The sequence below is a fragment of the Helicoverpa zea genome, chromosome 15 (assembly GCF_022581195.2).
Source record: "Helicoverpa zea isolate HzStark_Cry1AcR chromosome 15, ilHelZeax1.1, whole genome shotgun sequence".
Lineage (NCBI taxonomy): Eukaryota > Metazoa > Arthropoda > Insecta > Lepidoptera > Noctuidae > Helicoverpa > Helicoverpa zea.
In genome coordinates, this window is record NC_061466.1 from 8,966,181 (window position 1) to 8,984,013 (window position 17,833).

Sequence of the window (17,833 nt, forward strand, 5' to 3'; positions counted from 1 at the left end):
AAAATTTACTATATTTATAATTCATATTATTTTATCGTTGTTTACAGGATTATCTTGCTCGAAATTCAGCATTGAAAAAAGAGCACTAAGACCTCTTCAGATTTCAGGACCGTCTACATCAAAAGGTATATTTTATCATATACATATAAACAAGCAATTCATTTTTATACATACATACATACATTTACATTACGTATGTACTAGCTTCCACTTGCGGCTTCGTCCGCATGGTGTATTGATAAAAAGTGGCCTATGTCTTAATCCAGGGTATCACCTATCTACATACCAAATTTCAACCAAATCGGTCCAGCCATTTTTGAGTGAAGTTATTTCAAAGATCATTTATTCCTACAAATTAGGCTGAAATTGAGTAACTTGAATGTCACATTTACCAAAAATCCTTTGCTATTTTTAATTTGTTGTAATACTTAAATAGCACTGCATTACACAATTTTGGTACCCTCTTGACTGAATGAATAGGTAATGAATCATAGATCAAATGTTCCAAACATAATATGTGGTATCCATAACGTCTAGTTTTCAAGGTACATGTCAATTATGATTTCTACTACTCTCACTTAGGCATACAAAAAACCATTACCATGTCTGAAATAATTTACTTTTGTATTACTTTGTTTTGTTTAATACTTGTTTCTTTTCAATAATGTCAACATATTTGTGCATAATATGCGGCACCCATGCGGACAGCATATAGTGTAATTGATAGATAGACACTAGCAATAAATGATGTAATAATAACATATACTAATCACTGAATATTATTATTTACAGAACCTGCGCATCTACATATACACTCACAAGGTTCAATTGAAGATGTACAAATGAAAGAGAATCTTGGTGAGTGATCCTACATACAAGCATTTAATCAGCAATTATTTTACACATATTCTGTCCTGGAACTCCTTCATGCGCCCGGATAAAATGTAGCCTCTCTCGATAAATGTGCTAATTTACCTTAAAATCATCTTAAATTGAATTATTTTTGTTGTTCCTGAGTTATAATTTTGCAAACAATTAAAGTAAACTAGCCTCTCTATAAACCTATCCCTTAAGACAAGAGTGATTGATGAAATACAGTTTGTTAAATTACATTTATATGTCATATGCATAAGTCCTAAAATGTTAACATCCTTATCACTACATAGTATAAAACAAAGTCGCTTTTTCTGTCATGTGTCATGTTGTATGTCCCTATGAACGCTCAAATCTTTAAAACTACGCAACGGATTTTGATGCGGTTTTTTGTAATAGGTAGAGTGATTCAAGAGGAAGGTTTTTATGTATAATAACATACATTAAATACTGGGGAAATACTGTTATCCCGTGCGAAGCCGGGGCGGGTCGCTAGTTGATATTATAAACTATATAAAAGAAAAAGTAACTTTGTCTAGTAGTGGGCTGGCTTTAATTAATTCAATATGATTCAAATAATGGTTACTCAATATGAACTGCTACATTCATGATGATGGTAATGATCATCAGCTTAATTGGTTTGTATATAATAGGCACACATTTCTTACCAAATATGTTAATGACCTTTCAGATCCTGTCACTTCAGAATCTCAGTCTGTACACAGTGATAGACAGCCTCATAGTGAAGAAGAAAATGTTGAGGTGGTGAAAGATCTTGGTAAGCAACACAATTGTAATCAAACTTAATAACTTCAAAGCTGAGTTTGCTTGTTACACTCACTATCATGGTTTATTAACTAGGTACTGATTTATAGATTTAATACATATTTCAATCATGGGATACTTTCACACACAACTAGCTTTGATGCTATCTCACTCATATGTACTCTTAAATTCTGCAATTTTTATTCATATGATTCTTATTATTTTTTCAGTGCATCGCAAAGTTAAATGTGTTAGTAAGAAGGCGGTAAAACAGGTTGCTGTTACGAAAACTGAGCGTGCTCTGTATCAGAAAATGCTGCAAGTTGGTGTGAAACTCAGCAAATGCCGTAGCAAGGTTAAAAAGCAGGCAATCAAGATCAAGGCCCTGCAAAATATTACTACAAACCCTCAATTTTTAGAAACTCTAGACAAAATGTCTAGCACATCAAAAATTTTAACTTTGCTGCAGTTCAGGGAGCACAAAAAGGAAAAAAAAGGCCGGCGTTTCACATTAGAGGAAAAAATTGTAGCTTTGACTATCCTCAAGCAAAGCCCAAAAGGATACAGATTCCTGAGGAAAATCTTTATCCTGCCATCACGCCAAATTTTAATAAAATTAATTAATATGGCAGATATAAATGCTGGTATCAATAAAAATTTGATGGCACAAATAAAAAAAGCCACACTTAAAATGAAACCAGAGCACAAATTATGTGTGGTTCTTTTTGACGAAATGTCACTAAAACCGAATGTGGCATACAATGAAAGGAAGGACAGAGTGAGTGGGTTTGTAACCAATGGGCAAGAGACACTGCCTGAGTATGCAGATCATGCGCAGGTATTTATGATAAGAGGACTTATAAAAAATTATAAGCAACCCGTTGCATACACATTTTCTCAGTCTGCCACAAAGGGACCAGAACTGGCAAAACAATTAAAGGCTGTCATCACAGAACTACAAAATGCTGGTCTTAATGTGGTAGCAACAGTGTGCGACCAAGGAACAAATAATGTTAACTGCATTAAATTCTTGTTACAAGAAACAAGAGGTATTCTGTTAAGAAAATCAGAAGAACCTGAGGGAAATATTATTTTAATAAATAAACAGGAAATCATTCCCTTGTATGACCCACCTCACTTAATGAAATGTATAAGAAATAATTTAATAACGAAAAATCTACTATATAAAAAAGACAACAAAATGCTAATGGCAAAGTGGGAACACATAACTGCACTGCACCAAGAAAACCCAGGCTACAAAGGCATAAGACTGGTGCCAAAATTAACAGACTCCCACTGCATTCCCAGTAAAATTCCACGGATGAAAGTTAAATTTGCTACGCAACTATTCAGCCAAACTGTAGCATCAAATATGGGCTACCTAGCAGGTAAATAAACTTTATTACATAATGTTTTCACATTGCATTATTTTATCGATACTTATATATTATAAAGCTGAAGATTTTTTTGTTTGTATGTTTTCTTAACCATGCTAATCTGAAGAACCAATCCAATCACCAAGGTCGATCAGGTCTAATTTGAAATAATCTTTCACCGTTAGATAGCTCATTTATTGAGGAAGACTAAAAGTGACTTTTAATCTGGGTGCGCGAAGTAGCTTTCACGGGATGCGGTAGAACCGCGGGCGGAAGATTGTATAGTAAAAGTTTTCACAAATTAAAAACTGCTCCCAGTTCAGATTTAATAATAACAAGTTTCTTATTGATGACTAGATGCCATAGTAGCCAGTGTATCTGCCTGCCACAGGAGGTCGCGGGTTCGATTCCCGCATAAGTCAAACATTTATGTGTGTGGGTGTTTCTACATATGTACACTATGTTATGTTATTTATAAAATATTTATATTTATATAAGTTCATTTATTGGTTGTCTGCTGTACCCAAATTACAAGCAAGCAATGCTTTGTTTGGGACTAGATTGCGTTGTAAGAACGTGTGAGGAATATTTATTAATATTTTTTTTCTTATTTTTTTGCAGAAAAAGGAATAATCTCTCAAGATGCGCAAAATACAGCGGACGTCATCTTGTTTTTTGACAAACTTTTTGACTCCATTAACGGAAGCTTCGGGAAAAGGAAGCACAGTAAACCACTGCTGGGACCTGCGACGCCGAACTCAATACATCACAAAACATGGATGGAGGCAAAAATATTTTTAAAAAATATGAAATTTGTGAATGTAAAAACCTCGAATGTGGAGTATGTTCCCACCTTAAGTAACTGGGTATGGACACTAGAAGGAATAGAACTGCTTTTAAAAAAAATTGCTGCGAAGTACGGAGTGACATCGGTTTGGTTGCGGCATCTGAATCAGGATCCAATAGAAAATTTTTTTGGATCGATAAGGAGTCAAGGATGCCGCAACGTAAACCCTACTCCAGATGGATTTGAAGCAGCATTTAGCAGCCTTTTAATAAACAGCCTATCTAGTGTCCATGCCCCAGGGACAAATTGTGAGGCAGATAATTGCCACGCTTTGCATGAAGTTCTCATCACAAGCGGGGCCTGCAAAGAACAAATAAATTGTGAGCTCTCTGAGATTCCGGACATTGAATTTACAGCCCTTGAAGACAAAAGCGACCCCCGTATAATTGGGGGGCTACAATATGTTAGCGGTTATTTTATTAAAACCGCTAAGAAGAAAGTCTTCAAGGGTTGTAGTGAATGTAAAAAAAATTTAATGTCCGATCAGGAACACGATTATTTAAAATATAGAGAGTATGCTAATAAAAAATGGCTTTGCAGTCCCAGCGACTCTCTCTTAAATTGTGTTTCGAATCTGCAGGATATAAATTACACAATAATTAAAAAATGTTTGGAAAAAAAATATTTAAAAGATTTCATCAAAACATTAATATTTATACATTTGAAATTCGATTTCATAAAATGTGAAATTCATAAAGAAAAATTAATAGACTTTTTAATCAATATATCCTGCAGATTCTTTATTTACAATTACTGTAAAGATATTAATAAAATATTAATAAATAGGAGAGAGTGTGATGATGATACGGATTCCTATAAGCTAAAAGCGAAAAAATTATACATGAAATGTTTTAAAAGAAAAAAATAAATTATATTAAAGGTTATCAGTGTTTTATTTATTGAAAAACATCTTATAAATATTAAACAAAAAGAAACAAAAATCTACCTAGACCCAGTAACCACTGCTTTATGTAGCTATATGTATATATATTGACAAATAGTTTCTTAAACCTGCGTTCAGAAGGCGCCACTTGTCTTACTTAGTTTGGTAGTCGAGTTGGACCTCTATTTCATAATATAAAAAGTACTCTGTGCTTAGCACGTTCAAACATACTCTTCAGCTTTGTAATACAGAAAATGATACCGAAAACAAGACCAAACATTTACGAATCCTGTCGTAATTTGAAACTCCGAAATACCAATACCATGCGTCAAGTAACTTCTTCCGACCTTACTTCCTATTGTGAGTCAAACTTCTTCACTAGCCTTCTTATGAATCATCGTCCTTTGGAAATGGTCGGCTCGAGATGCCATATGTCACCTTAATAAGGTTGAGCGGTCAATATTGCATAAGTAGTGAGGTAGGTACGCTTCTTAGGAGTGTACAACCTTTTTGAGATGTCACTCTGAACAGCTGTTCGATGTGTAGGTCATTCGAATAATAGGTTTAAATGGTGATAGATGGCCACGGGCGAGAGTAAGATAGCATTGTAAGATTTTTCATGATGTTAGAGAAATGCTGGGTTTTACGTTCTTTTTATTAGGTGCTGATGATGATATTCGCTAATCCCTCATCAGGGACACAGGGCTCACAGAAAACTTTTCCACTCCTATTGATCTTGAGCAGCAAGTTGATGTCCCTCCACCTTTTATTTATGATAATGTTTCTTTACTTATTTACTTTAAAAGTTTATTAGAAGCAGCAATGGTTTATGGGTAAATTAGCGTTTTTGTTATATGGCCCGGTCTTCAGCTTTGCGCATCCATCCATCGTAATTAATTACTTCTTCTGTAAGAAATGTCCCAAAACATTATTGATTCAGCTGTGATTTGCAACGTACCTATTGGTTTGCGGTTTTCCGTATAGCCGACAGACCTTTATGATTATCAGATGCAACGCGATAATTTGAGCATCGATTGCATAAACTGTCTTCCAAAGAAAAGTTTAACTTGATGTATGTAATGGAATATTTCACATAGTTATTTATACAGATGTTGCTTGTCGCTTTAGGCCATAATCGGTAGTAGGTCACAAATTCATGTGTAACGAAATACATGCTCGTCTCGTCACATCGATTATTATCTCTATAATACTTATGTGGCTTTAATTAAATTATTTTGCAACTTTGATTAAGTGAATTCTCGTAACGCCGCCAGTTTTTGTGTGTAAAAATTTACCTGTCAACTAGTTATCGCTTTGTTACGTCCAGGAACCTACCAGGGACCGTCCTGTCTGTGCTGGTGGCCAGAAGAGGAACAAATATTTTGACACCTTTAAGGTCGGTAGAATATGAGGGAATTTCAATCACCCATCATTAAAAATGTCACAGTACTAATAGATAAATGTCATCAAGACTGCTACTCGCTTTTACATTTCGAATATTCTCGTAAACACATACGTAATCTTACAAGGCATTACCTTAGGCCGTGAAAACGAACAAGTTGTGTATCACTAATCAGCAGCCTAGACCTAGTAACAGTAGTAAGGGTGCATCTACACGGTGCAAGTAGCTTGCGCATGTTAAGGCACAGGCGCAGGTTACATGCATTTAAAAAACGTGCGAGTCCAGCGCCTCGCGCATGTACCAAAGCAAAATACTCTCTCTCTTGTCACCTGTCACTTGCGCATGTAAACTTGCTCCAGCTATATGCACGGTGTAGACGCATCTTAAGTATCAATATGCGCTGGTGTCAGGTCTCTGGCGTACGAACGAGCTCTTCGCGCCAACTGGTGACTCTTCGACAATATGTGATAGATAGCCTAGTTGTTAACTGGTTTTGTGTTTAATGGAGCGAGTACAATGGTGATAAGAGCTAGAAGTTCCTTAATTTAAGGTATTTTTGCCAAAAACTAAGTTGGATTTTGTTAGTTGATTGCTGAATAGGTCACTGGGAAATTCACAATGAACTCCAAACCCTAATTACTTGCAGTTACGATTACGCAAGCGCCAAGCCCGTATCAAGTTGTAACGCTGGGTCGTTTAAGATAGGTAGGTACTTATACTTCCTACTTGTTAGGTGTATTGTACTATTTACTAGCTCAATAATAGGCCCTTTCAATATTTGAATGGTAAAATACCATAGTTTGTCTTTTTAATATATAGAATCTTTATTAAATAGAATCTATCAATGCCGAGTTATACATTGAGCCCGCTAAGCTCCTCAAAATAACTTGCAAACGCATGTATGATACAGTTTTTCTTTGAACTCTTGTATGACGTGTTTCAAGCATATTTTTTTAGGTTTCATCACCGCATACCAATAACCTCCCCACGTTTTCTGTTGATGAATATTGGTTGCTCATTTTTGTAGGCTTTCACGAATGAGTAAGTGCTCAACTAACTTACCACTGGAAATTGATTATGATATTGAAATGATCAGGTTCCACTATACTTATAAAACAGTAGCGGAAATCGAAGTACATACATAGCTAAATTTGTAGGTACCATAGACTTTATAAGGTCATCAGGCCTACCAAAACTGACCGCACCAAAAAGTATTTAACCGCACAACAAAACAAACAGTTTTGGCGCATAATGGTTACCGATGTGTAGATAAGCCAGTTACAGCCTCTGACCATAGTGAAGGTCAGTTAATTGTGGTGCTGTGAACTATGGCCCGCTTGTAAGTACTTGTAACTCCTTTTCCGCCATCTGGGTCAGCTGTTTACACAAAATGGCACGCACGCGTTGACTCATCATCGACATACGGTGAATTATTTCGAAATTAATTTATCATCGACGTAGTTTCTTAATAATTCTTGAGTACGTCATTAAATTACTTAGATTTTATTAATTGGGTTGTTTTATTTTGAGAATTTATTTGAATTTGATTTGACGTTTTATTTAAAGGTACAATTACATTGAATTATCCTCATCACTGCTCAGAAATGCTAATATGTATAGGAAGAACGGTCACTATACTACGGTATAGGATTAACACTAGCTTTTGTACCTTATTATCTATCATGTAAATAATACCTATATAATATTACAATTGAAAATACGGTAATACCAAAAACAGAAATTAAAATAACTTAATTGAAAACTGAATTGTGGTGGAAAGGAAAACATGCGATGAAAATTGCTAACAGAAGGCAGAAAGAAAGACCTTTGGTAACTAATGACCTAAGTCTTGGTACGTCAGCTTTGAAAATTTACGAATTCATGTTTATTATTGGGAGTTTATCAGTCCATGAATTGACGAATGTAGACCAAGGTGCATTTGTGGTTAATTACGTAGGTTCATCAAGGAATTCGTTATAAACATTACTTTGTTACACCTAACTGTATCAATGACACATTCTGAAGACTTGTGCTGATAAGTAGCATCTGCACGTTTGTTTTGTTTTACACTGAACACGTGAAGACTAAACGCGTGTATTCAGCAAAAGACAATAGACTTCTCGGCCTGGGGTAGCTGATTGGCTGATGAGAGATGGGAATTTGGTAACAGGTACCATAATAAGTATGAAAAATATGGGCTACTGAATTGTTCGGGTGAGTAACAGCGGTCGGTAACACATAAGGAAAGACCAAAAGTCGGATTTAATCAGTAAATGTTTGACACTTCCTTCCGAAGCACCTCAAAAAAGGAGCATGAAAATGGTCAGTTGACGTAGGTCGGTAAGTATTTAATCATTTTAATTTCAAGCAATGCTTAGGTACTTCATTTCTTGTAGGTAAATGACTAAATTGTAATATGTTGATTCATGATGGAGGATATTCCAGGCTTGTAATTAAATACCAAAAATGGTAGCTTGTTCAATAAAAGGTAACCTACCTAGCCCTGTTTAAAGCTGCTGTCATGACTTCTGTCCTCCTAACATCCAGTGTGATTGGGTGAAGTGTCATTAGAGTAGGTTCAATGACTGGTAGTATAAACACAGCTTGTAGAAAACCTTTAGTTGGACTTTTGTTATTCAGAGTTTTTACATTGAAGTTACCTATATTGAAAATATTATGAAGCATGCCACCTGATAGCAGACCTACATAACTACCTACTATCACCTGCATTTCCTTTTTCACTTCACAATGCTCATTAACTGAAGTAAAATAATAAGACCAGTAAACGGTAATCTAAAGTAGATAAGAACCTTCCCCACTATATAGCAGCTATGTGTTTCAGAAGTCTCGATCTTGTATCCAATTCTCACGACAAGAACAGTTCTTTGGATACAAAACAAATGCTTCTCACTAAAATGACACCTTATTTAACAACATTGATTTCGTAGTTAATGAGAAAAATACGTTTCTTTACGCAAATTATGCTTGTGTCAATATTTGTGCCGCTCAGAAAGTCTTCTTGACTAGAGCTACCGAAACTTGTTCAAAACTAAACGTCCCAATTTTATAAACAATTTACATGTTTCAGGAGAATCGGCTAGGAATCAAAAACATCTCGTTCGTTGAAATTAATCTACTCTTGAATCTTCTAGAGCCAATTCTTCAAGTATTTTCAATGTATTGGCTTAAAAAAGGACAGTCGATACTTATTTGGCCTCGCATGACCCCGTTACCTACTGAAATCGGGCACGGCCTTGCAAGCATCCTTTTATTATGTTCGAAAATTCATGTTTTTGAAGGCTTTTCCCCATGAGCTGTATTCTCGGAGCGGGGTGAGACGGCTGCGCCTCATCTCCTTTCGCGGCGGTAAGGCGACACCGCGAGAACTCCCGCGACTCTCGCCAGTCGCACCACAGCACGCGTCGACTCGACATGTAAGTACGACCACGCTCTGTCAGTGCCCCATAGTGTACAAGTGAAAAAATATACAAGTGTTTTTTTTATAAAGCCAAGGTGCATTGATCTTGCCTCATCCTTTAATCGATTGCTCGCCCTGGTAAGTAGGGTGGTAGTGCAGTGCTTATCGATCGTATGGTGCATTTACCGGTAATTTATAATTATGTGCTCGTAATTCTTTCAAGTTGAATTCTGTTGGACGCCCTTTAAAATTGGATTCAAAGTTAAGATAAAATAAATAATTTTTAATTTATCGAAGTGCTTATTAAAGCTTCCAAGTAGTTTTCAGCGTTTTTGTAATTATTAATCGTTTATAAATACTTTTTAGTTCGACCTACGATACGGCTCCTAACATGCCAGCAGTTTTGTAATCTAGTCCCATTTCTATTTTTGAATATCGCGGTGCTCGGTTTCATTTTCGGTAGCCAATGAGAGCGAGCTACGCTGATGTTTTCCCGAGCTTTTGGCAGATTGCCAGTTGCCAACCAATGGCGTGGAAGCGCGGGATGTGGGGGCGGCTGATGAGCATGCGTGGAAACGCGCGGACTGTCAAACTTTTAGCTCGCCTAGTTCTTTTTCTATTTTAAATTTAGATCAGAGAAGTTTGCAGCCAGCTGGTATCCCATGCAAAGAGGTCGCATAGTTTGCAGCTTCCTTCTTGAATGCTTGAAGGACTTCAATTGCATTTAATTTAAACTGTAATTAGTTTTCTTGTTAAACTTTGTAAAGAAAAGCAAGTAGGTGTATAGTATTTAATGGTTATTGTAAACTTATATGTATAAGCAGAGTCAATAAATACTGTTAATCGAACCCTGCTTAAGTACTTTTGAAATAACAAAATACGACAGTTTCACAATAAACTTGGAAACACTTGAAATACCAGAAAATTGATGGCGCCTTGAGACAGACTCGATTGTTAAGAAAGCCAAGGTTATGACGAATTGCAATTATCAGTACCATAAGTTACTTGGTCAATTCAAATTAATACAACTTTATTCCTTTATAAATTATAGGCACATAATTGGGAAAACAAACTTATTTAAGGGATGACTTAGTTCTATAAAAAAATATGGATTTTTCTATCATACAATTATCTCGGGAAGAGTAGGCTTGTTTATTACAGTAAACAAATCGTTGAGTCTGCAATACTAAATTCCCAGCAAAAATCGAAATATCGATACATATTCTAGTTATCACCTAATAAAATAAAATTCTAGGCGGGATCGGGATTGGAGTTCCGAAAATATCTTCCCGCTGTTGTTAATAGAAAAATAGTTATTGTTCAGGTTTCCTTTCCACACTAGATTTCAATCACAGGACACAGAAAATCCTTAAGATGACCTACTGACCAAAAATGAGATTTGTTCATATTCCTATAAGTTTCCTTTAAATGTAATAAAGTTTGAAATAAATGGATTTTCTTTCTTCTTTCTTTCTTTAAAGAAATTTAAAATTCCTGGTAGTCGTTAAATCTAAATTAGGAGTATATATATAGATAGACGGTAGGTCAAGTTGCCCCAAAAATCTTTTTGGAGTGGCGCCAAAAACTGTTGTCTGACGTCATTGTACTTCTAAACAATAGCACACATAACCTTAATATTGTAATTAAATTGTATACAATGAGCTATATATTATAATCGCTCAATGCTACCAAAGGCATGTTTCTTAGAATCCTTAATCTTATTTATTTGCAAGGTCGGGTGTGGTATTGTTTTTCTAAGCTTTGTTAGGAGTCGCCAGAAAGTTCATTTGTTTAAAAGTTCCTTAGAAAGCTCGCATCGTTGGAAGATTAGCTTAGACGTAGGGTTTTCCAAATGGGTTTTCTAAGTCTTCAGAGCCCTAATTGAGACTTGACAAACGTCAAAGTTTAATTAATGTTTCTTCTATGAAACAGTTAACAGTCCTCTGACTAAGATTTCCCAAATATTGATTTTGGGTAAATAGGTACATATCCATTATTTGGACAGTGTTAGTCAGAGACAGTTCATCCAATGAACTTGCAAGGAATGCGAGAGCAAACAAACTATTGCGATGTAAAGATATAATGTAGGAAACAAAATAAATGACTGCATTATCTCGAGAATGCATATATGGCGGGAATGCGTTTATTTGTTCGCATGTCGCGGTCGCATCGTGACAACTTCTTTGGTGCATCCATCAAATAATTTTATTTGTACAACTTAATCATGTCATTATCGATGATTGTTCAGTCTTTAATCTGGCAAAGACTTAAACTATGATTTGATTTGACAGCTATTCACAATTGTTATCAAGGTTAACCCAACCTCAATTTGCGGTCAAACTTCGAAACAAACAACAAACTAAAGACCTAATCTGCTACATTAAAATCAGTGGCTATACAAAAACAAATGATCCACAGCCCGTCATCCAAAAGTGATCTGATTACAGATTATACAATTCGCTACACAATACTGTTCGGTACCAGCCTTCATACCGGTTTTATAGAATAAGGGTCATCATTCTCCAAGATAACAGGGTCTTAAAGAATTTCATTAATGCCACCGGTCCGTTGACTCGCGTTGACTGGACCCTTTGAAATTTATCGCGAAATGTGAGTCACGGTTGCAAATGCTTTTCTTTTGAATCACACATGGCAGGATTTGAGATGTTGCTGTGAGAATGAGTAAAACAAAGGTTTTGTTTGTTGAGAGTTCATTGTTATGCTACAGGTATGTTTGCTTTAATAATTTAGGATTTTCCGAACCTACATAAGGATATTTTTATGCATCATAGTTTTTTTTTGTTAGAATCGTCAGTTTTAAAAAGTTTCGGCGATAATAAAACCACCAGGGCACGTATCATAAACCTCAAAAGACTGTTAGTAAGCCGTAGTTCCACCTGAATCCGAATTATCCCTTAAAAAGGAATATTCCATGTAAGGAGAACAGTGACCTGGTAATCGAAGTTTTGGAAAACATAGACAATGGGATCTATCGGTACTTTTTTAAATCGTGCGTGCGTGGACATGGGATATGCGTACCTAAACTATGCTGTTCGAATTTTAAATAGTGGCTAATAGCTATCCCATTTTTTTAGTATTCTAATTGTGATTGATACGAATGTTTTGGTACTAAGTTATGATAAAGCATATAAGGCAGGCTCAGTGTTATTGTCTAGCTAGAGCACATTTTTGCACGTATAGTTTTAATGAAACGTGACGGAATCCATGACCTGCCTAACACGTAATTAAAAGGCACTCCTAGCAATTATAAGATTTATCTAAGAATGCATCAAGAGAGAAATATTTCGATCGCGATCTGAAAGTCTCTGTTCCCATCAGTCTGTAATCAGCGTAGGACATTACCGTTTCATTAGTTGCTGTAGTTAGCAGCGTTTACCGAGGTTCTTAACCTTTGTCAGTAATGACTAGAAAAAGTTAATGAATTGTTAACTCATTCCATAATCGGAACACTTATTGGAATTACTCGGTGCATCGCTAGGTGTCAAGCGTTTTTGTAGACGAGTTTGTCTGTTGCAAATCTATGAGATTCGTTATACTTAGAAGTTTTTTGTACAGTCAGCAATTTTCTTCGCTGAGTTAGGTGTTACACAACTTCTGCGTTCTTTGATCATCTATATCCGATCATAAATAGACCATCATTAATTTTAAGTGACACGGGTACATAACTTAAGTAGGTGGTGGCTTTAAATCTGACTTAAAAGGGATGTTCCAAAATACACTTTGAAATCTTAAGCTGCAAATAAAAGCACAACAATCTCTTCAAGAATTTTCATTCAACTTCAGTTAACCTAAGACAGAAACGGTACAACAGAACTAAACCAAAGTAAATCCCTGCACTCAAGATCAATGCACCCCCGGTTCCATAAATAGCCAGCGACTGTTCCACAAACTTATTGACATATACAAACGTACTGGTACTTATGCCAGTACGTTTACTTTTTAATGGGTAGTATTTAAACGCAAATCAAAAAATATCCTTTTTCTATGCAATAAGATTCCGAATTCCCATCAAAATTACTGATTGCACAGCAAAATATTCAACTCAAAATATCACTAAACACACTACAATTTATTTTCGCAGCGTACAAGCTTTTTCATCAATGCACAGCTAATAATCTTAATGCATATTATACATGTTAACTCTTTTTCTTTTAAATATAGCTTCTATTTTTATATTATTTACAGCAGTTTTTCTGAATAAAACAGCTTTTTATTAGTCACAGTCATCTTATTATTTATTAATTACGGCATAATGAGATCAGCAAAAAAACATAAAATTAAATACAAAATTGTGATTTATTGAATTATTTATAAGCGTTCACGCTTCCTTTTTTGCCCAATAGGCAACATTTTTAGCTTCTGCCGGTGGCGCCACGTACTTGAGTCCGATGATATGCTTGCACATACATACTTGTTCTTAAAAAAAATGGGGCTGGTGCATTGTCAGTCATTGTCAGTATTTCCTTTTAGCATACATTTCATATAAGTAGTCATTAAAAGGCTACTACTATAATATCATATTTCAGAATGTTTATAGTCAGAATCATCTTTTGGCATAGTTTTGGAATTTTTATTTTCCTGTAAGAAGCATGCAAGCAAGCCTGAAGCATGCAAGCAGGCATGCAGCATGTAAGCAGGCATGCAACATGGAAGTAAGCATGCAACATGCAGCAAGCATGGCTTCTGTCACGGCTCCGGCGCTGCGGGGCTCCGGCGGTCCCATGCGAGCTTATCGTCGCAGATGATTTTCACGCTCACCACCGCAGCTTCGGCTTACTGGCCGGCAGAGCCGGCCAGCCTCAACCGCGTCGGCGAGCGTTAAAACTACCTGCTCCTCAGCTCGCAGGCCGCCTCGCCCTTCCGCGCCTACGCGGTTTTGAATTGCACTCTAGGGGTAGGCAAACAAGACTACGTGGAGTCGGTTTTGCAGCGATTCGTTTTCGTTACTAGCTTCAATTTTTAATACAATGTTTTTTAATTGAACTCTATCTTACTCGCTATCTCTTTATCGCGCCACTCTGCACTCCAGTGACGAAAAAGTGCGCGAAGCCGCGAACCTTTTCAGTTAATTTGTTCTGGTTTTAGAAATAATGCAATGTGACAGGATTTTTTGTTATAATAATCATTAAATTGGCCGAGCATGGCTTCTTGAAAATTAAGACAAATATGATGAATAGGTTTTGTTGTACTTACTGGTTAATATGCGACTGGGATAGTTATTTTGCTATGAAATATGGAAAATTTGCTGTGCAGTCAGTATTAATGCTATGTATGTAGTATTTTTGTACAAGACTAAATTTTAACTGTATTGCATTATAATAAAAAAAGCAATGTCATATTGATGTATCATTTCGAATTATCTGCAGTTTGAGTTTTGTTAAACATTTAGTTTATTTGTAGTGAAGTAAGTTATTTGATGTAAAAAAGAATATAAATGATGAGTATTTATTGATAGGCGATTATTTATTTGATATGCAATTTATAATATCCCCTTTTTAATTTCCTCAAAGAGGCATGAGGCAGGCAGGTCCTATATGACTTATTTGTCATTTTCAACACTGGCAATGAAGGTTGTTTATTTTCTTGGCCGTTTTAAATTTCACGCTGTTTTTTTTTGCGTAGTATTTGTAAAAATCGTGACCAAACCAATGTTCAAGTAAATCAGCATAAATCAAAACAATCGTGAGTCAGGCTCACTGGTTTTATTATTCATTGTCCGCACCTCATGTTGCGGTTTTTATTTGATTTCTCAGGAGAAGTTAAAGTCGACTTTCCTGACGAAGTTCCGGCCGATTTAAATGTAGCTCACTAAAGAATACCTAAAAAGACAGCCTTTATTCATACGTAGCTGATTCACCACGAACTCACGAAAAAATCAAATATGGAATGCAAATGCCATTAAGCCACTCACAGACGAAACAGCAATTTTAAACAGAAACTGATCAAACAATTTCGTTACAGCTTTTGCATCTAGAGGAGTAAACAAACACAAACCGCCAAAATGGACGCGATCAAAAAGAAGATGCAGGCGATGAAGCTGGAGAAGGACAACGCGCTTGACCGCGCCGCCATGTGCGAGCAGCAGGCCAAGGACGCCAACCTTCGTGCTGAGAAGGTACGCGACACACTTGACCGTTTATGGATTAGCGCCGTGTGCACTCGTGCACTGGCTTGTAAGAAATTGTAATTTCAAAAATAGAACAGGATTTTTTTATCTAATATTGGGAATAAAAAAATGGTATTGGGGGATTTTTTGTAGAACTTTTATTAGGGCGGTGAAGTCTGTATTCTCAAACTCGAAAAAGTAGTTCAATATTAAGCTTTATTATAATTAACGGTTCTTCACCTGACATTCCTCTAAGAATAAAAAGGTATGCAAAATCCGTAAGTCCAATATGCAAGTAGCAAAATAAAGGAAATATTATTATCATACATTATTATTTCATGCTTTACCTACTTTGTCAATGGTACAACACAGTTTTTGCTCTAGACCACCTTTTTTTGGAAGTCGGTGTCAAACGTGAAAAACCTTTTATTTTCACAAGTGCGATGAAGAACATTGAACTTTATAAAAACACGACAGTATTGAGTATTGATTTACTAAATTGTAATTGCTATGTCACATTGGTATCTAATTACAAAGTTCAGAGAGTATTTATTACAAATACATGATATGCCATAACAGTATATTCTTGATAAACCCATTACTGGACTAAAGCACACTGGAAAAAGTTTTTTTTTTTAAATAATATTGACTATAGTACTCGAAGCAGCTGTTAATTAAGAAATTCCGTACCAATTAAACAAGCAAGGTTATCCAATAAATTACTCACTACAAATGAAATAAATTAAAAAAAACGTACGCATACATAAATATTTTCTCTTTTCATATAATGCGTCAAGCCTTGACCATAGCCGTGTCAGGGCTAAGGACGCCAACCTCTGACAACTTAGATATATTTATTTATTATATTCACTTATATGTTCATATGTTACTTGCATTATAAGCTTATTCTTGTAGCGTAGAATGGAATTACATTTATCTTTGTACTTGTGTTAGTACTGATGCATTTTATACCGACTTAAGTGTATAGGGTTAAAGTATCAGGTAAAAAATGTAAGAAAATATATTGTTTGAGAATAAGATATCCTTTCTCGAATGAATCTGTAATTTAAACTGTGTTGTTGTTTCTTTAAAGTGAGCGTATGTTTAAACAAACGATTTTTGTTCAAGCATAAACATCCAGTTGAAGGATGTTTGTCCCTGCTTTTACGGGTTATTCAATATCAATTGGAAAAAGTTATTAATAACTTCAACTGAAAGTTTTGATCAATCCAGATAGTTATTCAATCAATAGGAAAAGCTTAAATTACTAAGGGAAACGTAAATATAAACTCGTGTATAAAAACGCAATAATAGAATATTTCAATGCGTCAAGCACATCGTTTATCGTTTGAGGCACACAAAAGTTTAATAAATATACATATATAGATATATTCAGTTCTTGTATTCAATTGGATCGTATGAAGTCCTAAAACTAAGTCCTAAACATGAAGTAATAAAAAAATATATAAAATAGATCTTTCAAGACATTGACCAGGTGTATCACAGTTTCTAACTTCTAAATTCGTATGCCTAGGCCGAGGAAGAGGCAAGACAGCTCCAGAAGAAGATCCAGACCATTGAGAACGACCTCGACCAGACCCAGGAGTCGCTCATGCAGGTCAACGGCAAGCTTGAGGAGAAGGAGAAGGCTCTTCAGAACGTGAGTATTTATCTTTATATCTAGGGTTTTAAATACATATTGAGGATGACGCTTCGTGGCGATTTTGTTGTTAGCACAGTATGTTTTGGGAACTTAACTGCCTCGTTGGTCTGGCTGTCGCAAGTGCGGCTGCTGAGCACGAGGTCTCGGGTTCGATTCCCGAGTCGGGCCGAAATCGCTTTGTGGGTTTTAGAAGACTTTCACAAAGCAGCCCGGAGCCTGGAAGTTGGTGATTGATACACCCGTGCATCGGAGAGCACGTAAATGTCGGTCCTGCGCCTGATCTCTCTCCGGTCGTGTCGGATTACCGTCCCATCGGGCTATGAGAGTTAAGGAATAGTGAGTGCACCTGTGTCTGCGCAAATGCTCGTGCACTATAATATGTCCTGCGTAGTTGGCTAATCTCCTTACGTGAGAACAGCCGTCGTAGCCGATAATCGGCTAGGAGGACATCATCATCATCATGTTTTGGGAAGAACAAA

The 17,833-nt window shown here is 36.0% G+C and overlaps 1 protein-coding gene across 9 annotated transcripts in view; it reads left to right on the plus strand.

Moving 5' to 3' along the window:
- Positions 1–9,421: 9,421 nt before the first annotated feature.
- The window catches only part of LOC124636880 (tropomyosin-2), a 31,239-nt gene continuing 22,827 nt past the window's right edge, over positions 9,422–17,833 (plus strand). For 5 of the 9 annotated variants that reach the window (XM_047173116.1, XM_047173117.1, XM_047173119.1 and 2 more), the window contains exons 1-3: positions 9,423–9,580; positions 15,547–15,700; positions 17,226–17,351. In XM_047173116.1, the coding sequence (XP_047029072.1) occupies positions 15,587–15,700; positions 17,226–17,351 (240 nt within the window). In that variant the 5' untranslated portion in view covers positions 9,423–9,580; positions 15,547–15,586. Of the gene's footprint in view, positions 9,703–15,546; positions 15,701–17,225; positions 17,352–17,833 lie in introns of all 9 variants that reach the window. The other 4 variants (XM_047173123.1, XM_047173124.1, XM_047173115.1 and 1 more) reach the window with 3 other exon arrangements.